The sequence below is a fragment of the Pteronotus mesoamericanus genome, unplaced genomic scaffold (assembly GCF_021234165.1).
Source record: "Pteronotus mesoamericanus isolate MK-2021 breed Mesoamerican mustached bat unplaced genomic scaffold, CSHL_Meso_final contig_20, whole genome shotgun sequence".
NCBI classification, from domain to species: domain Eukaryota; kingdom Metazoa; phylum Chordata; class Mammalia; order Chiroptera; family Mormoopidae; genus Pteronotus; species Pteronotus mesoamericanus.
Genome location: NW_026555085.1, coordinates 70,652,026 through 70,674,158, shown reverse-complemented (window position 1 = coordinate 70,674,158; position 22,133 = coordinate 70,652,026). Strand labels below are relative to the sequence as shown.

Sequence of the window (22,133 nt, the reverse complement as noted above, 5' to 3'; positions counted from 1 at the left end):
TGATCCTGCAGAAGTAAGTGTTAGGGACAATTGTAAAATCCTTCTCAATTTTAAGCTAACTGTAGAGGAGTAGGAGAAAGATGGGGAATTAAGGATAAGAGTGGAATAGCTGGGAAGAATCACTCTTCTCCTTGTCATTTAAAAATGTTTAAATATATTTGGAGGGTGAGAGTAAAGAAGGAACCCCCACCCCGAAAAAAGAAATGTGAAGGCAGGCCAAACCATAAGCCTGCATCCTCTAAACTTATTAATATTTTGGGCATTTTTATGTGATTTTATATTAAAATACACATTTTAATAAGTTTGTTGTTTTTAAGCATATAAATGTGCCATAATTGATAAAATTAGTCTCTTATTAGATATTAGGTGATTTATAATTTTTGCCAATATAAACCATATAAAATAACACTGTGATAATAATTCTGAAAGTTTTGGTAGTTACAGTATTTCTGTGATAGTATTTCCTTTTATATCAATAAACTTCTGTGAGGAAATTACCTAAGAATAGAATTTTTCTTGGTGAGGATTAGACTGAAGCTGGCAAACATGCGGAATGATGTGACTGAGTCACCCTAGCAACTAAAGGAGTCATGCTTTTTGGTTTAGATCACGTGGCCTTTTGAACTGTGCTCCTGCACCATGGATTTAATTTAGATCTGAGCTTTTATGTAAAGACTTTGATTATAACATTTGTCCTTGATTTCCTGAGGTGAGACCCTCTAAAACATAATAGCTTTTGTCCATCAGTTACACACTTAGCCCTCTTTAAGTTTATAGAAAATAAATGCAATTGATCCTTGATTTTTTTCAGTATAGATGCATTCTTGAGAATGTTATGTAAATGGATTTTGATATGTGGAATTCATATTTACCTTATCAAGCAAGAGATATAAAGTATCAATACGCTTAATTTCCTAATGCGTAGACATTGTAACTGTTTATCAGCAATTTAATGTACTGAGAGTTGTACATTGTTTTTGAAATATCTCAGTGAATTGGCACTTTATCTTTAACCCACTTCCAAATTACATCTTACAAAGTATCGAAAAAGGATTTGAACATATTTGCCATTTTCATTTGCTCTTGAATTGGTCAAAGGTGGGTAGTGAGTGGGTTCCAGGACCAAACCTAGCATTAGGATCAAGAATGCTTTTGTCATAGTTGTTAATACTAGGTTTCTCTGTTAATATACTCGTTCTTATAGGTTTATTGCTTAGTTGGGGCCGTGGATATCTCAAGTGTTTATTTTTGATTCCAACATTAATATGTTGATTTTTAAAAATCTAATTTGAAAAAATAAAATATATAAAAATTCAATATTTGGATAATTATGAATCTGTGTAACCAGAAAGTGCTGGAGACTTCACACCTCCAAAATAGGGCGCACTGTGGCCACCAATAACCATCTTTCAAATTTATCTCTAAAATGCAAGCTAAAATTAAATTAGTTGTATTGGTTACTCAGAGATTTGCTGGGTCTGAAAGAAATGAATCTAGACCATAAAGGCTGGAAAACATGATTTTTATTTAGGTGTAAGTTTGTAGACTGTTCTTTGAAGTATAATCTTTAAAGTGTATATTTCTATTACATATATCATTGCTCTGGAAAATGATAATAGAGATTTTAAGTAATGATAATTGAGAAGATGGTAGCCTTCTGTAGATAGTTAACTTTTAGATTGCTGAGTGTTTAGCAAAGACTGTCAGGTTCTGTGCTGAGTACTAGGATGATAAAAGAATACGGCCTGCTTTACCATGATACAGATTAAACTGGGAAAGGGACCACTGTAATGAGTACTATGGCAATGGTCTAATTATAATACTTGCCTGTGTTATTGGAAATTTTTTTGAATTTTTTTGAAGGCTAAAAAATATACTTGAGGGATTGTATAGTTAGTTGTCTTTTTGCTAATTGTGTGCCGTGGGCCAGGTGATAAACTTGGCTCCAGATAGTTAAAAAAAATCTAACATTTCTGATTCTTAAACATTTAAGAAAAATTTGTGAAGGGATGTTAAACTGATTAGTAGTCAGCTTACTCCTATTTTATGTTCTTACTCTATTATAGAGGACTGTCTAAGCTTAAAAATTTTACCATGAGAAGATTTCCCATAGTTGACTCTTGAGACATTTTTTAAACACTATTTTTAATGTGTAAAAGAAAACATTTAATGGCTCATAGCTGCACTGTCAGAAGAGAAAAAAAAAGTAGTATCCTTTCTTGGTAAGCCAAGTCAGATAATCCCAATTGACATAAGGTGCTGCAAAAGCCTACTCCCTCTCCCTGCGAGACACCACCATGAGTAGTTCCTTTAGAAAAATCCTTTCATACATTTAAAAATAATATAGGCAGCTTTTTGGTCCTAAAACATATTTATTTTATATTTTTCTCTTATTTTTTGATAGTAAAATTTGATAAAACACGACAAAACATTTTTGGCAATCTATTTTTAAAAACAAAATATATTAGCACTTATACTACAGCTTTGTTTTAGTAAAATCTGGTTCTCTAGTCAGGTATATTTATTATCCATAACCTTGGGCAGGATCTCCAATAGACCCACATTATATTAAATATTTTATTTTTATAAACTTCCCTTTATTTCCATTTCATACAATATCCCTTTCGTGAATTGTCAATTATACCCTTATTTTTTTCCAGTTTATTTGCCAATAAAAGCCATCAGGTTTATTAGTTAAAATTAACAAATTAAAATTATTAAATTCTATGCCTAATATATTTCACCTTTAGTTTTAAAAAAGTTTACAGTGTTTTTATAAGTAAAATTGATGATTAATTTTATTTACTTATATATTTTTTAAAATTTATTTATCTTTAGAGAGGGGGGCCAGGAGGGAGAAAGGGAGAGACACATCAATGTGTGAGAAATTGACTGGTTGCCTCTCACATGCCCCCAACCAGGGACCTGGCCTGCAACCCAGGCATGTGCCCTGACTGGGAATCTAACCGGCAGCCTTTCTGTTAGCAGGCTGGTGTTCAATCCACTGAGCCACGCCAGCCAGGCCTGATGATTAACTTTAAATTTGAAGACTTAAGTTTCACTTTTTCTTAATCTTCTAATTGATTTCATTCTCAGTCATGGATAATACCATTTTTCCCTTTCATTTTTGCATTGTGACTGTTATAAGATCACATTTCATACATGGATCATTTTGTTGGCATTTAGAAAAAACAACATGGTAGTGCTAACACAGATTGGACATAAACCAAATTGATTTTTGAGAGGGAAAATATTCCTTTCTCTAAAAAAAAAAAAAAGGTTAAATTAATAGTAATTAGTTGTTTAGCATGGTGGAAACCTTTAAGGTTCTCTTTATTTTTTGCACATGTATTTTAAAAACATAAGAAAATTAGTATATATTCCTCTCATCAGTTTCACTTTATCATTTGTTTCTAGGACCTTTTACCATTGAAGTAACTCAATATATTTGCATTGTTATTTCAGTGAAGCATGTTAATATGGCAAGGATAGCATTATAGAATTAGTAAATGAAGAAATGATGATACCATTAAAAAGAGTTTCTGTTATAAATTTCAAGAGTCAGGATGTAGGACTTGGGTTTTAAATAGGTCACTCTGAGGACCAAGTTACCATATAATTTTTTTATATGATTTTTCTTTTGCTTTTATTTTGGTAGAGAAAATATGTAGTAATATACTTCATAAATAGTTACATGGACTTAATATATAGATTTTTATTAAATGTATCATTCTTTTAATAATAATATAGTACGTAAGAGATTTTATTTTAATGCACAGTTCTTTTAGTCATCATATAATCCATGTTTTTCCTCCTCTTGGTGGTTAAAAGCTCTTTAAATTCTATGTAACTTGTAGCGTATTTTTATCTTCGTTATTGAGCTTTATGAATTTATTTTTGGGTGAGGCATTACGATTCTTTTACTAAAACGCTCTTATACAGTATCTCTTCAGATAGATTATTCCAGGAACCAGAGGAAGATTTGCTGTGTTATTTGACATGTTGTGAGTGATGAATGAGCTAAGGAACAAAGGCAAATGAAGGAGAGATAACAAATTTGAAGAATTGCAGAGGTTGTAGCCCAGTTAAGTGTGGTAGCACTAGATTATCTAAATTTAACAGTATGTCCAGGACAAGGCCAAGGAATTTTGAGCTATTTTCAGCTGCAAATAGTAAGCTTATTTTAGGAGCATGTTTGATCATTAAGTGACATATTTTGGCAACTTTTTATATCACCTGGGTCTCATCTAAGTAACATGTATTTGTGATTGTTGTAGTGCCCACTATTTACAATAAAAGGTGATTGTATGTTATGGGTCTATAAATCTGGATGGGTCTGGGCTAGATACAGAAAGTTTGGATTCTTCTTCAACTGGTAAACCACTATTTTCTTTAAGCCCCCATTGCCACAATGTGTCTTACGCATTTTTAGGTAAAACATCTAAATGAGGAATTTTCTTCCATCCCTGAATTTGGTAGCTACCAAGTAAGTATGAAAAATGTTTACTTAAAAAAGAAGTGTCCTAGTTCCAGCCCTAGTTGGTTTGGCTCAGTGGATTAAGTGCCAGCCTGCAAACCAAAAGGTCACCAGTTCGATTCCCAGTCCAGGGCACATGCCTGGGTTGCAGGCCATGTCCCCAGTAGGGATCGCGTGAGAGGCAACCACATATTGATGTTTCTCTCCCTGTCTTTCTACCTCCCTTCCCCCTCTCTAAAAGTAAATAAATAAAATCTTAAAAAAAAAAAAGTGTCCTAGTTCCACCTGTACAGATTTTGAAATGTTTGTTACTTGGATGATACCTTTTCTCTTCCATACTTTAAATTAGCTCACACACTGACATGCCTTTGTAATTATCTTTTAGATTTCATATTCATGTCAGTTAAAGCTATGTCATTATTCAAAAACTGTAAATATAAATTGTATATTTATAAGTTTAAGCTGTCATATTCTCCTTTATTACTTATATTGGCTACAGTCAAGTAGAAACATGACTGACTACCTGACATTCTAAGTAGAAGAGCATAACAACAGTAATTTTCTATTTTATTGGTTGTAAATTTTGAAATTTTTTTCTAGAAATATTCAAATATCTCTTCAGTGTCTTATTCCACTTCTAACAAAACAATACCTATGTTTTCTGGAGTATTGTCAAAACGTGTGTTTTACTACCAATATATAACAGCCACAAAATAGTATGCTTCTACTGACCAGTTATGATTTTATTGAATAGAAATTTCTAATTGTTTTCTTACTACTTGAGATAAAAATGTTTTACTAATGGGTCATAGGATAGAGGGTATTTGAATATAAGCTACTTTTCTCTTTTTCATATTATCAAACAAGATTGTCTTCTGTTTTCATAGAAGCCCTTCCTTGTCCTCCGAGAATATTGACAAGTTGTTATAGGGGAGAAAAAATAAAGAACAAACAAGTTTATTAACATGTATATTTCATGTACATGTGGAAGGTACCTAGGGAAAAAGGAGGGACTAAGACATGGCTTTAGAATTTAGGGTAGAGAAAGTGGAGGAGGATGTAGGCCTCTAAGGAGAGAGTAAATGATATTTAGGAAAGATGAAAGGCCCATTAGAATGGGAGATACAATAGTCCATGAGAGAGTGTGACTGGGTGTGGTGTCTGCTTCTAGTCTCATCTCCTGTGATAAGAGTCAATCTTTCCTGGTTGATGAAACTCCCAGGGAGGGCATTTATGACACTTGAGTTCCTTTTGGAGGATCTTTAGGCAGATGAATGAAGTGCAGAAAAGTCTCTCCTTGGATTTTCTGTTTTGTTTTGTTTTTTTAAGTGCTTACAGCTCAAAATAATACGTCAGAGCAGCGTATTTTGGAGTGGCATATCCTACGCTCCCATAGTCATATTCTGGCATGCCATGTTCTGCAGCCCTCCTCTATCAACTCTGTACTAGCATTCTTGTTGTACAATATTTACTTATCTGGTCTTTCATCTCAGCTATTTGCAGATGTAGGATAGCACCAAACTGATTAAGGGATGTGAAGTTGTAGCCAGGATAGTCATTGTATCATCTACAGTGTACTTAAGCATTCTCCCCTAGTAACAAGGCCTTCAGAATAAAATGTAGATATTCTTGTGGTTATTACGTATTTTGTTTTTGTCGAGGGTCTATCCTGTTAGTCTGAAGTATAATAATGGCTCCATTCTATTTAGTAATGTAAATATCTGTATAACCATGATTCAGGTCAAGGTATAAGAAGTTTCCAGTGTACAACGAATGTAACTTGTGCCTTTTCTCTGTGTATATAGCAACACCCCACAGTCTACCCATTTCTGCTATTGACTTTTAATCATCATTGAGCATGTATGGTTTTGCGTCTGGATTCTTTTGCTTAACATAATGCCTCTAAATCTCATCCATGTTGTTGAGTATAGAAATTCTATTTTATTGCTGTTTAATATTGTTTTATACATATATCACAACTAATTAATTACTCATTCCTTTGTTTATACATATTTGGGTTCTTTCAAATTTATTAATGCAAATTCTTTTTGCTTCCAGTGTTGTTGAATAGGATGTATATACATATTTACCTGTAATTACTTGTGAAAAAATCAATTTTACTAAAATATCATTTACAAACAAAATACACCTTTTTAGTAGGATTATTAAGGTATAACTTACCTACAATAAAACTCAACCTTTAAAAATGTACAGTAGGTTTTGAAAAATGTATATAAACATGTATATCACAGTAGTCATGCTGTACATCATTTTCATCACCTTCGTAAGTTGCCTTTTTCCATTAGGTAGTCAAACCCTTATCCCAGCCCTAGCAACCACGGATCTAATTACCGTCTCTATAGGTTGGCTCTTTCCAGGTGTGGGGTAAACAGAACCAGAGAGTATGTACTCTTTTGAATGTGGCTTCTTTCACTTAGCATAATACTTCTGAGATTCATCCATGTTGTTGCATGTATCAGTTGTTTTTATTGCTGAGTAGTATTGCATTTTATGGAGATAGCACATTTTATTCATTTATCAGTTAGTGGACATATGGACTGTTTCTAGTTTGAGGTGATCATAAGTAAACATTTGCCTACAGGTCTTTGTAGACATATGTTTTCATTTCTTATTAAATATCAATTTCAATTCCCCATTTAATTAGCTTTGTCCACCCCACCTTTCTTTTTTTGATGTTTAGTTGACCAAGTGAAATAAGTCAGACAGAAGGACAAACACTGTTTGATGTCACTTATATGTAGAATCTAAAAAAAATGCAACTCATAGGAACAGACACTGAAATGGTGGTTACCAGAATCTAGGGGGTAGGGAATAAAGAGGTTTTAGCCAAAGGGTACAAACTTTCAGTTGTAAGATGAGTAAGTTCTGGGGATATAATGTACAGAAGGGTGATTATGGTTAAAAATACTGTAACGCATACTTGAAATTTGCTAAGAAAGTAGGTCTTAAATGTTCTTACCACAAAAATATAAATGGTAATTATATTACATGATGGAGGTATTTGCTACTGCTATTGTGGTAATAATTTTATATAAGTGTATCAAATCATGTTGTATACTCTAAATGTATGTAATGGTATATATTAATTATATTTCTGTAAAGGTATGGGGAAAAGGGGGCAATGGGAGGAATTCTTGTTATGGACATGTTTGTATCTTCACTATATTCATGTCATATCCTGATTGTGATATCATACTACGGTTATGCAAGACATTACTATTAGGGAAACTGGGTAAAATATATACATGAGAGCTCACTGCACTATTTATTAACAACTGCACATAAATATATAATTATATCAAAATAAAAATTTTAACTAAAAAAGAAGTCCACCATGAAGGTTTATTTGTGGATCTTTATTCTGTTCCATTAGTCTGTCTTTATGTCAATACCATTCTTCCATGAATACTGTTGTTTTATAATAAATCTTGAAATAAATTAGTGCAAGTTCTTTACATTTCTATAGAAATTTTAGAATCCAATTGTCAGTTTCTAAAAACACCTGCTTGGATTTTCATTGGGTCTGTGTTTAATGTAGGAACAGTTGACATCTTCATACTGAATCTGTCAGTACTTTGTTTTAAAAAAGAGCTGAGGGAGGGAAGGAGAGAGGGGGCAAGGGAAAGTGGTGGGGGGTAGGCAGAGACAAATGTATTTGAAAAAGTTAAATTAAAAAAATACCCTAAAAAAAATAAAAAAGATTTCCTGTAATTTGTGAATGGTATTTTACAGTTTTCAGTGTCCAGGGATAAAAATCTAACAAATTTTGTTTTGTAGGATGTAAGTGATATTAAACTTCTTTAAATTTCCTTTTTGTGTGTATGCTAACACACAGAATTGTGATTATTTTTATGTTGACTCTGAATTGTGCAGCCTTGCTTAAGTTATTTATTCTAGTAGTTTGTTTATCAGTCTGTTAATGTGGTGCATTGCATTGATTTTCAAATATTGAACTCAACTTGCATTACTGGTACAAAACTCAGGTCATAGTGTCCTATACTTATTTCTGTATCTCGATTTGATTTTATTTGATTTTTATAGGGATTTTTATAACTGTTCATGTGGGACGATGGTCTGTACTTTTACCACTGTTTTTCTGGTTTTGGTATCAGAGTAATGCTGACCTCATAAAGTGATTGAAAATGTTCCCTTTTCTGAGTGTGTGGAAGATTGATATTAATTCTTTAAACATTTGGTAAAATTCTACAGTGAAACTCTTTGGGCCTGGAGATTTATTTTTCTGGAGGTTTTTTGTTTTTTTTTTTTTTAACTACACATTCAATTACTCATAGTTACAGAGCTATTCAAATGATCTATTTTATTTTGGATGAATTTTTAATACCTATTCTATTGAGTCTGTAGTGATATCCTCTGTTTCATCCCTGGTAGTATAAATAGCATCTTTTTTTTTTCCTTCAGTCAGCTAAAGGTTTATCAATTTTGTTTTCTTGAAGAACTAGCTTTTCTTTTCCGCCTCCATTGATTTTTCCCTTCGTTTTTCTATTTAAACTTAGTTTATTTATGTTCTAAGCCTTATTTTCTTCCATCTATTTGCTTTGGTGTATATTTTCTAGTTTCTAAAGATGACTTTAGATTATTGATTTGAGACATTGCCTTTTCTCTATTGTAACTGTTTAGTGCTATAAATTTCCCTCTTAGTACTGCTTTAGCTGAATCCCACAGGTTTTGATATATTTTGTTTCATTTTGCCAACCCATGTATTATTTAGAAGTATGGTGTTTAAGTTTAATGATACCAAAAATGGGGGTATTGTTTAATTTGAATCTGCAACTGCTCCAAAATACATTGTTTTGAATACTGTTGCTTTATAACATGCTTTATTATTATTCAGGCTCTGCCTTATTAGCTTTCTCACAACTTTTCTTCTTTTGCTGCTTTATCTTTTCTTTAAATTTAGGTTGGATCTACCTATTAAATCAGTATCTCAATTAAGGAATAGATTTATTTTTTCCCAGTTTCTCCTATGATTAGTCAGTCATTCCAGCCCAAGAGTTAATTTTGTTAATTGATGTTTTCTTACGAAGTCCATTTTATCTAAAATTTTAGGTTTATTGATATTAGGTATATTACAGTATAATTGAAAGTTTTCTTTGCATAACTAGTTTTATATTAATATATACACATATACACACGAATGAGAAGGGAAAAGAGCCTCTTGCAACTACTCAACTTCAGTGTTGGGAAACAACTATGTACAATAGGTAAAAGAAAGAACATGGCGATATTGCAATAAACTTTAACTTCTGGACTCTGATTTTTAGATTTCTTATAATTTTCATGTATCATAAAATTTTTCTTTTGGTTATTTTCAGCCATTTAAAAATATAAAATCCATTTTTAGTGTACAGGCCATACAAAAATAGATGGGGAACTGGATTTGCCAACTTCTGTTCTACCTGATTTTTCTATTTCAGAAAGACATAATAAAATTTTCACTCTAATTGTGGATTCATTTATTTCCCCATTTATTTTTAATAACTTTCCTTCATATGAGATATACTACTAAATGTATAAGGTTTTATGATTATTTTATCTTCTTGGCATATTTTACTTTTTACCAATATAAAACTTTCTCATTTTCATTGAATGCTTTTTTGGGGAAAGGAGGATGAATTTTATGATTTCCAAAAATGATATTACCACTCCTGCTTCTATTTTGTTCATGCTAACCAGTGTTGTGTAAGATAGTGTGAAATCCACAATAATTCCTGATACAAAAGAAAACATTAACTTTTATATTGGGCTTGATATTCAGTAACTTTTAGCTTGAAAGTTTTAAGGCAATTGCACTTGGTTACCTTCCTTTTTCTGCATGTTAATATTGGGGTATTTTTGCAATTTTTTTCATTGTTGTTCAGTTAAAATTGTTCTGCCTTTTTTTCCATTGCTCTCTCCTGCCCTGTTCCATTCCATTCCCACAGTCAGTAACCCCACCCCCTACCCCTGTCCGTGCCCAAGAGTCCTCTATTCGTGTTCCTTGGCTTGCTCCTTTCCCTTTCCCCTGTTATCTCCCTCCGTCCTCCCCTCTGGACACTGTCAGGTGGTTCTTTATTTCCAAGTTTCTGGTTCTGTTTTGCTCACTTGTTTGTTTTATTCATTAGGTTCCACGTATAGGTGAGATCAAATGGTATTTGTCTTTCACCTCCTGGCTTATTTCACTTAGCGTAATGCTCTCCAGTTCCGCCCATGCTGTCCTGAAGGGAAGGAGCTCCTTCTGTCTTTCTGCTGCGTAGTATTCCATTGTGTAAATGTACCACATGTTAATGTTCCAAAGCTAAGATAGTGCTATCTAGAAGTGTGAAGTGTGCACCAGTGTGTACTCAAAGTTCCTATTGTGTCACTCTCAGAGGGAAAAGGCAGCCTTCCTCTGCTCCCATCTGCTTCTGAGTACAGTCCTTGGAACCAAATAGGTACTTGGTACTAGTAAGATTTTGTAAGTTCTCTTCAGCCTACCAAATGTTTAATTAAGAGGAGGCAGTTTCTATTTTATAAATTAGTGGGAGGAAACCTTTAATATTTGCTGAAACATTACATTGGCAGTGTTTAAAGAATAATCTCTGTGAGACTTTAATGTGGAAATGTGAGGTGAGAACCATCTTGAACATAATCTAATTCCATTCTCACCCTTCAAATCTTGTGTTAGAACTTCCAAAAGATAAATAGTTTCAGGGTAGGTAACTTGTCTTTTTTCTGCGTATAGTACAGAACAATCCTGTGCTATTTCTGTGAGATTCTTTAAGCCTTGTCAAGACTGGAGCCTGAACTTCTATGAATCATAATAAAAATGAATTTTCTTCAGTAGTTCCTTTTCTGTATGTCTCTAATAGTGCAGCATTGTTTGTATTGTAAGCAAAATCATAAAGGTACAGTAGCTGCTTTATTGTTTGAGACTTTGCAATATGATTTTCAAAAATCTTCCTTTAGGTACTTCAAATTGTATTCTATAACTTCATTTAAGGTCGCCTACACTATGGCCTCATTATAAAAGCTGTAGAAGGTAAAATGTCTTCATAATTGTTGTTTTTAGTGATATACAGATATAAACAGGTATTTAAAATTATTTTTAAGTTCACCTGCAGCATTTAGTTGTTTGTTAGGTTTCATTCTCTTTTTTAAACTACTTTTATGAATTAGTGTTGAAGTTTAGTAAGGAAGATAATTATGCTGCTGATTGGGTGATTCTTTGTATTTGTATCTTAATTACAAGGGAAGAGTTTTTGTTTTTTCTTTTAATTCTTGTTGCCAAATTTCATAGTTCAATTTTTATTTTGTTTTAGATCAAGGGGGCTCAAGTCAGTAGAACACATTCTCATATTTTGTTTTACAAATAGTTTTTGAAGTATCTGGCAAGTTCTTTAGTGATCCATCCTCCCAGTGGTTGAAGTGCTATAATCCAAGTGGTAGTATCATTTGCTTTTTTCCTGCAGACGTATTTCTATACTGTGTACTCCCTCATTCTTGATACCCAAACAAGAAAAGGCTTTTCTTTAGGAAGTTTCTAGCATGGAAAAATTTTTTAGCAGTTTTTTATGGAGAGTAGAATAGTTAATGTCTTAAGATCATTGTCTGTTGCTTAGGTGCTGGTGTTACTGAAATAGTCACAAGATGTATGAGGCAAAACATAGCTTCAGATATTATAGTATAGGTCATTCCTGAAATGGAGGAGCCTTTTTAGATCTTTGGAAGAAGAGACCATAGATCCTTAAGCCACCTTACAAGTTTTTTATTAGGTGTGATAAGAATATACAAAACCAATACTTAAAATACCTCTGTCAACTCAGTGTATAAATAAAATATATATTTACTTTTAGTCTCCAAATAAATGACATATTTAGTATTATAAATTATAGTGCAATTGTTTTAGCGAATGGTTCTGGTAACTTCCAGATTTTATGTTAAGTCTTAGAATTAGTGATATGATCTCTTGTTTTGCTTAGCTTCTATCCTTTTAATTCCTATTTGAGCAACAGTTTGACAGAAAAACTTCCTGAAATGATTTACCCATGAAATTGTTGATAGTCATTAAGTAACATGGCATTGCAATTAAGTAGAGACTTTCTCTTAATATCAACATTATTTATGGTGCCGAATCTTCTCTTAGTAGTTAGTTTCAAAATTTTTTTCCAGCCCTTGTGATGGTGTGAACTTTGTAATACCTTCTTAGTTAATGAGGCTACAGCAGAATTAGTGTTACAAAGTGGGGTTTTTTTTTGGGTTGGCGGGGACTGCCTGGGTTTGGATCCTAGCTTTTCCAACTAAATATATGCCAGTGGTCGTGTTGCAATGGGAGAATTTTGTGGAGCCGACTAATGTAGGAGTCAACCAAAGAGAAAGGATTCCATTTATGGATGGAACAGGATCCTGAGAGGGCCCTTTTGTGTGTGCCAACAACTGGAAGTAACTCTGTTTTTTCTATGTTGGAGAGTCCTGAAGAGTGGCTTGGGTGGTGGAGAGGACATTCAGGGGATTGGGGCTGTAGCTCGTTACCAATTACAGTGAAAGTATTTCAGGATGGTAACAACGAACATGATTTGTATTGGGACATACTGGCTGAATATAGCCTGGATTGTATATTAGGCAGGGAAAGAATGAAATTCAAGGTAGGATATCTGATTAATCTGTCCCTATAACAGCTATGTGTCAGCTATACTCCAGATATCTGCCCATCTCGTAGTTTTGTACTGTTATCACCTAGTTTCTTTCCTTCTTAGTCTGTTCATTTTTTCCTGTCTTTTTCCTGACTGAAACATCCTGTCCTAGTATTACTTGACAGTCCTATTAATTTAAAGGGTTAATCTATGGCTAGTTGATCTCACAGAATTAGTGATTTATTCAGAACTAGGTCTTGTCAGTAGCATCTTTGGAAAAACAAAGGATAAAAATATCTCTTAACATTTGAATTCTTTTGAGGTTTCTTTGTGGTGTTTATATATAGCATCGTTTAGCTTGTCAAGGAATTTACGTTCCTACTTGATTTACCAATGTATAAGTTTCCTGGAGTTACCATAACAAAGAACACAAACCAGGTAACTTAAACAACAGAAATTTATTGTCTCACAGTTCTGGAGATTTGAAGTCTAAAATCATGGTGTCAGTAGAGTTGGTTCTAGGTCAAGTCTCCAGTACTTTTCTGGCAGCCTTTTGTTTTCCTTGGTTCATGCATACCTCACTCCAATCTCTGCTTTCATCTTCATGTGATGAAAATGTCTCTCCCCTGTGTGCAAGTCTGTGTTCAAATTTCCCCATTTCATGGTACATTAGTCATAGTGGATCAGGGCCCACCCAAATAGCTTCATGTTAACTTGACTGTATCTGCAAAGACAAAATTTCCAAATAAGTCACATTCTGAGATGGGGGTTAGGACTTCAACGTATCTTTTGAGGGGCACAGTTCAACCTGTTAACACCAGTATTAAATTTTTGTTTCAGTGGTAGAAGTTGGAGGATAGCCGTTGTATTGGTTTTTATTGTTAATACATAATACAGAAATATATCAAAAAAATTTTACATTCTAGGTGTATTTTTTTCTAAATGATACATTTACACTGGAGACTGACTAATAGTCATCTGGCTTATCTGCTAACTAGTCATATTTTTTATGGGTATATTTACCATTTTGTTAAAACATTTTAGCTTTTAAAATTTTAATTAAATGATATTGTGATAAATGACAGTTTGAACTCTGAATGCTACGTATTCTGTTTTTATTTCCTTTTGGAAACCCTTCTGGTAATGTTTGTCCCGTCTAGCCATTATATACATTCTTTTATTGTACTCCTTTTTCGGAAATGATTAAACTCTTAATTAGACTTGTATATTTACTTTGGAACTTCCTTGAAGTTTTTTGTTATGTTGTATTCACAAGTGTGATTTCAGATAGTCTTAAAAATATCAAAGGCAGAGTTCTTTTTTTTTTAATGAAAATCATTGGGAAAATGTTAAATGATATATAAATATTTCCTGTAGACACTTTTAGAATACTAAGAGTTAAGCATGTTTGTGCAGGTTTTGACTGGATCATCTCGTCAAAGTTATTCACCCTCTGGCTATCAGGATTTCACGAAGTGGGAATCAGTGCTGAAAATAAAAGAAGGACTACTGAGGCAGAAAGAAATTGTAATTGATCGGTGAGTCTATCTATTTTTTTTAATTGCTAAATATTTCAAGCATACAGAAATGTAGATTTTAAGAAATACCTTTGTATCTATCATATAGACTTTAAAAATTAGAACCTTGTACGTACATTGATTTCTCATGTCTGCCCTCCCCCAATCCCAGTCCCTTTAAGAACCATCCTCAAAACTGGGTTGGTTGGTGGGTCAGCCTGTCTTTCTTCTACCGTCCTCCCATTTACATTAGAGTAATTCATTATTTGGAAGCTTCTCTTCATCTTCTTACACTTAGGAAATATCAAATTGCAAAGCTACTTTAAAGTAATTTTTTAACGAATCTATGTTAGATATGAAAGAACAGAAACTATGAAAATCATGAATGTTTGAAATTAAATGATTTACAGATAAGAATCTTGGATATCTGGGGGGACATTCCACATATTTTGCATGGTTTGAGTACCAAAGCTCTGAAAAAAAGGTTGTGCAATGCCTAATAACAGTTTTATGATTATTTTGAACAGTAAAGCTGATATTACTTAATTATATTATCTATGATACATATTGACTCTTTATCATTTATACATACTTTTGAGATAATTAAACATGTTCTGTATTATGGTAATTGGGAAATATATTGAGATGGAATTTAATCAATACTAGTTACTCTCATTTTCTTGTGCTTATTTGGGATAAAGAAGTAGACATTTTAGCCTTAAAATTAACCCCTAATTCAAATGTTTAAATATATATGAGAGTTGAAATTTTAAAAGATTTTGCTTAGAAAGTGAAGACCTACCTGAGTAGGAGCACATAGGCATTTTGGCTTTCTTATTGTCTACTGTTTTCTCTACTGTCTTGAAAAGAGCCTGACACATAGTATATGCTTAATGCTTGATACTTCCATACTTCATAATGAAAGAAAATTGTAGAAGGTAGTTTTAATGGATTTTATGAAAAGAGTTTTAGAAATTTTTGTTATTTCTAATGTAAGTGAATTTTGTTTATGAATAATTACAGATCCAGTTGGGTATACATTTTGAACACATAATTGTATGTTCTTGAAATTAATACTTTTTATTTATTAAAATTTATTTTTTACTTATAGTTGACATACAATAACATACTAGTTTCAGGTATACAACATAGTAGTTAGACATTTATATGCTTTACAAAGTGATCACTCCCACCAGTCTAGCACCCATCTGGCACCGTACACAGTTATTATAATATTATTGATGCTGTTCCCTGTACAGCACGTTTTAAGAGCAGATCAAAATTCAGAGTTGTATTAATAGAATATACTCTTCAATCACAATCAGTTGACTTTTATTATTTTTTTGAACATTACTATGATTACTATTTTGAGGGGTGTAAGTTAATAGGTGTTTTAGTCCATTTGGGCTGCTGTAACAAAATGCCATAGACCAGGTAGCTTCTAAAGAACACAATTCTGTCTCTCTCAGTTATGGAGGCTGGGAAGTCTAAGATCAAGTCACTGGCAGATTCACTGTCTGGTGAGAGCCACCTTCCTGGTTCATTGATGGCCATTTTCTTCCTGTGATGTTACATCATGAAAGGGGCCAGGGAGCTCTCTGGGGCCTCTACTAATTGCATTCATGAAGCCCCTGCCCTTATGACCTAATTACCTCCTCACACCATCACATTGGGCATTAGGATTTAGTGTATGAATTTTGGGGGAGACACGAACATTCATTTTATGGCAGTAGGAAATGCAGATAGTCATTGTTATAACTATTAAAATATATCTTTCAATTCTGTTTATTGTAGGACATCAAGGAAATAATCTAAAGTCATTCAAGTTGCTCAGTTTCCTATTAGGAATTTTAAGATTGATAATACTTTTACCTCTTATATCAAATTATTAGAATAATAGTTCTGCTCTTAACTATTCTTAGAAAAGTGTATTTTTTATAATGTGACTTAAATTTATATTTTGCAGGCAGAAGCAACAAATTACCCACCTACACGAGCGAATAAGGGATAATGAATTACGGGCACAACATGCCATGTTAGGACACTATGTGAATTGTGGGGATTCTTATATGTCTAGTTTGCAGGTAAGATTACAGAGGATTTTATAGTTGTTTTATTAATAAAGGGTGTGTTAATTTTATACTTAGCATCTAAGATTAGGACTTTTTCTGAATTAACAACCTTTTCACATGGTTTATATTTATATATGTAGTGAAAGACATCCAGGTACTGTCTTCTGTCCAGTTCACAACTCCCACATATACAGAAACTACTGTCACCAATTTCTAGTATATCCTTTCTGAGTTCGTGTGTATCACTAGCAGATGTAAGTGTATTTTATCCCCCCAACTTTAACAAAAAGTATCAAAATACATATATTATTTGGCATCTAGCTTTTTTCCTTTATCTTATATAAAAAACAGCAATTGTTTCTGTATCATCACATAGCATCCTTTTTTTTCTTTTACAACTGCTTGATTTCTCATTTTATGGAGATAGCATAATTTAGTCAATCTGTTCCTGCTCATCAAAATTTGTTTGGGGATATTATAAATAATGTTATGAAGGATAATCACTTATAAACATTGTTTTGCTCCTTTGTATTTTTTTTGTAAGTTAAATTCTCAGAAGTGAAATATCCAGGTGTTGTATGAATTGGTCATTTTTATTGATATTTTCAAATTGCTATCCAGAGAGCTTATTCTGATTTTTAGCTCCTACCAGTAGTAAATAAGACTCCCCTCCCCCCCAACTCATAGCTGTATTAACAGAGAGTTCTCAAACTTTAGAGATTTTTGCCTTTCTAATAGGTTTATATGAAGTAGGGCAGCGGAGGAGTTAATCTCCATGGAGGTTTTCTTTTTCATTTTTTTGTGTTAAAATACATGTAAAACATCATCTTTGATCTTACCCATTTTTAAGTGTACAGTTCATTGGTGGTAAGTACATTCATAATACTGTGCACCATCATCCATCTCCATAGCACTTTTCATTTTATAAATACTGAAACTGTACCCATTAAGCAGTACCTTCTTATTCTTCTCCCCAGTCCGTGACAATCACCATCTGCTTTCTCCTTCTAAGTATCTCATGTTTAGTGGAATCATACAATTTATTTGTCTTTTTGTGACTGGCTCATTTCACTTAGCATAATGTCCTCATAATTCATTCATATTTAAAGCATGTGTCAGAATTTTCTTTTTTAAGGCTGAATAATATTCTGTTGAATGCAGTATGTACCACATTTTGCTTAATCCATCCATGACAATGGGAACTTGGTTTGCTTTTGTATTTTAGCTACAGTGAATAATGTTGCCATGAACATATTTTATATTATTTATTTGACCATGGCTGTACACATATCTGAGACCCTGTTTCCAGATCTTTTGAGCATATAGCCAGATATGTAATTGATAAATCATATGGTAATTCTATTTTTAATTTTTTGAGGAACTGTTACAGTGTTTTCCACAGTGGCTCTATCATCATACATTCCCACCAACAGTGTGCAAGGATTCATTTTCTTCCCATTTTTGCCAACACTTGTTATTTTCTACTTTTTTGATAATAGCCATCCTAATAGAAGTGAGGTGATATCTGATTGTAGTTTTGCTTTTCATTTCCCTAATGATAGTGATACTAAGTATCTTTTCATGTGCTATTGGTCAGTTTTTTATACAGGCCACCTTGGAAGTCCTCCAAGTTTGATTCCAGACCACCACAATAAAGTGAATACTGCAATAAAGCGAGTTACATGATTTTTTTTTGGTTTCCCAGTGAATATAAAAGTTATGTTTACACCATACTGTAGTCTCTTACATGTGTAGTAACATTATGTCTGCAAAAGCAATACACATACCTTAATTAAAAAAATACTTCATTGCTGAAAAATGCTAATCTTCGATGAAGGATTGCCATAAGCCTTCATTTTGTAAGAAAGGCAGTGGCTGCCAAGTGCAATAATGAGAAGCACAGTTAAATAAGATATGCCTATATCGTCTTTGGAGAAATGTCTACTCAAGGCCTCTGCCCATTTTTAAATTTGGGTTTTTTGTTATTGTTGTAGTTAAGATTCAGAAGTTCTCTATATATTCTGGATATTAATCCTTTTTCAGATATACAATTTGCAAATATTTTTTTCCGTCCTGAGTTGCCTTTTTACTCTGTGGATAGTGTATTTTCATGTACAAAATAGTCTAATTTTTATAAAGTCTAATTAGTCTACTTTTTTTTTGTTCCTGTGCTTTTGGTGTCATAGTCAAGAAATTATTGCCAAATCCAGTGTCATGAAGCTTTTGCCATATATTTTCTTCTAAGAGTTTTACAGTTTTAGGTCTCACATTTATATCTTTGATACATTTTGAGTTAATTTTTATATTATGGTAGGTAAGGGTTCAACTTCATTTTTTCACATGTGGATAATCCAGTTTTCCCAGAACCATTTGTTGAAAAGACTGTCTCTTCCCCATTGACTGGTCTAGGCACCTTGTCTAAAATCATTTGACCATATATGCAAGAGTTTATTTCTGATAATGGTATTTTAATAGAACCATGCAGTGTCTCCTTGTAATTTTATTATTCTGAATAAAGGTTTTGCTTGAAGTATATCATCATTATTATATTTTCAAAAGCATGTAAGATTTAATGTATAATCTGAAAGCTGAAGAAAATGCTTTTTGACACAGCATCAGGCCAGTAGAGGGCTCTCCAAGCCAGTGAGCAATGACAGAAATACCTGGAAGGAAGTGGAAAGGGGTGCGGTTATTAAAAATATTAGAAAAACTTTAAAGTATATGAAGAACTAAAATATAGTTGAAAAATTTGATTTTAAAAGATTAGAGCAGTTATATAAAGGGGATACCTGAAGTAGTAAATGGATATGATAAATATATAAGATAAACTTTTATTAGATACAGAGAGCTCATTAAGTGTCAGTGGTTAGAAGAAACAACGAATGTGATGATAGAACATTGGTGGAGTAATTTTTACCTTGGATCTATGAACAACATTAATTTTAATGCACAGTGTTTTGTAAATGTACATTTTGGTGTTCATAGCTTGTTCATTTTAATTCCGTAACACGTTAAACAAAGAAAATTATACCTTTAATATTCTGTGTGTTCTAGGTTAAAGAAGATTTTGAAATAACATTTTTTTATGAATATATAGATGAAAAAAACATGTTCTTGAGAAGTAACTTCTATTTGCTTATTAAAAACTTTGACTAGCCTTTACAGTCCCAATGACCTGAGACATGGACATTACCAAGTCTCCTAGGTAGAAAATGAGTACTAGGTCTTTATCCTCAAATTCGAACCTTCTAGATGGTTTTAGGAATAGAATTCGTAGAACCAAAGAGTGATTTGTGCTCCTAATGCTTTATACCAAAATTCCAACCTGTGGTTAACATGACTTCATGGGGGGAAAAATGCGAAGGACTCCTTTTTCTTTCATTAAAGACTGAAGAAGAAGAAGCTCTTTTATTTCCATGTACAATACATGTGAACCTTGGTAAGACCAACTGAATAATATTTATTACACTTCATCGATGCACCATTCCTCCCCTTTTTTTCCATTTTTCCTACTTTTTTCATTTTTGTGTGTGTGTGTGTGTGTATATATATATATAGCTTTCTTTTTCCTATAGCTACTTGTTCCGCTACCAAGTCCTTAGGTTCTAATGAGCATTTTATAAATGAGTACCACCTTTACAAAGGAGCCCGTCCAACTAAAAACATGAACACTAATCTGTTAAATCCTGGGGCCACAAGAGTGAAGAACAGTTTCTGTCTTCATGGATCTTGAAGCCCACAGAGGGAGACAGTATATAGACATGTTTATTCATTTCCTCAAAAATTATTTGTATTTACTATGGATAAGGCACCTTTTAGGCTCCAGTAATATAAATGTGAATGAAGTTGGTTTTTCCCTGAACGAGTGTGTAATCCAATGAGAAACACAGGTAAACAACAGACAATTGTAGTATTTTGGAGGTTATACCCCAAAAGAGATGTATATGAAGTGTTATGGGAATCTCTACTAAGAACATATAAACCAGTCTTCCAAAACTTGGTTCAGGCTTCCTATTGGAAGGACTATCTGACCTGAGAACCTGATGAGCTAAAAGAATTTAGCCAGGTGGAGGAGATGGAGGAATAGTGTTGGAGGTATAGTTTACTACATGTGAGGAGGCCCAAAGGCAAGAGGAACTAAATGATATGAAATGATTCTGTATGGATGAAGTGCAAAACGAGAAGGGTAAGAAATGTGGTTGAAGACATAATCAGGGATCAACTTGTTTCAAAGACCTGAGAAGGAAAGGTTCCATCTGACCAGCTTTTAGGGACTGTTTCAGTTAATACCTGCTGTACTAGCATAATTATTATTATTATTATTATTTTAAAAGTATTTTTTAAAAAGATTTTATTTATTTACTTTTAGACAGAGAGGAAGGGAGAGAAACATCAGTGTGTGGTTGCCTCTCATGCACCCCTCTTCTGGGGACCTGGCCTGCAACCCAGACATGTGCCCTGATGGGGAATGGAACCAGCGACCCTTTGGTTTAGAGGCCCACGCTCAACCCACTGAGCTACACCAGCCAGGGCTAATTATTATTCTTTCACTCATCACAAAGTATCAGAGTTTGGTTACTCTGGTAGTGTAATAGAGACTGGATTTTTAAAATGGATGGTATCAGAGGCAAGCAGAGGCTATCTCAGTAGTCTAAAAGCTAAATGACCTCTGAATTTTAAAACAGTGTTGGTTAGAATGAGAGAAACATCTGTGCACCCAAACACGGGCTAGCTTTAGTGACTTTAATGTGACGAGAGAGAATGATTGCCTCATTTCAGGCAGGGAACATTGATTGGTTTATATTGTTAATGAACAAGATAGAGGCTGCTACATCAGGAATAGATTTAGAGCAGAAAAATTAGTTAAGCCTATATATTGTAAAATTGGGGCTGAGATAAATGAGGCTGATGCTCGTGGGTGGGGGTCTGAGGGAGCAATTAGAGATTTAGGAGTTGTCCGTCTCCCTGAGTGGTTGTTGAACTTGAGCATGACCAGATGTTGCAGGGAATGAAGAAAATGGGAACCGGAAATAAAGACAAGGAGCAGCAGTGTATTGAGAAGGCAGTAGAGGAGCACAGCTTGGAAGGAGCACGGGGGCAGGGGGGTTGTGTGGCACTCAGAGAAAGTACGTGAAAGCTGAAAAGATCTTATTAATTTTAGAAATTAAAGCATTTTGGCGTCAGACTTTTATGTTTATTTTCATCTAGAGGATCAACCACAGCTTCTCTTTCTACAAAACACATTTATGTAGTGGAAATTTGCTCATACACAAATGGTAAATAGAAGAATGATGTCAGTATAGTTTGCAGGTCTCATTGGTTCATATGTGTCCTACCCCGCGCCCCCCGCCCCCGGCCCCAGGCAAGGGGTGTTAAAATAGTGTGAGTAGAATTAGAATCTTTGGAAGGCTGTAAAGAGAGGCCTAGCACTGGCAAC

General features: G+C 33.5%; 1 protein-coding gene across 2 annotated transcripts in view; it reads left to right on the top strand.

The window, feature by feature from the left end:
* Window positions 1-22,133, top strand: part of CEP85L (centrosomal protein 85 like) — a 132,136-nt gene that overhangs the window by 68,146 nt on the left and 41,857 nt on the right. For both annotated transcript variants that reach the window (XM_054569877.1, XM_054569876.1), the window contains exons 4-5: window positions 14,524-14,645; window positions 16,591-16,708. In XM_054569877.1, coding sequence (XP_054425852.1) covers window positions 14,524-14,645; window positions 16,591-16,708 — 240 coding nt within the window. The remainder of the gene's footprint in view (window positions 1-14,523; window positions 14,646-16,590; window positions 16,709-22,133) is intronic.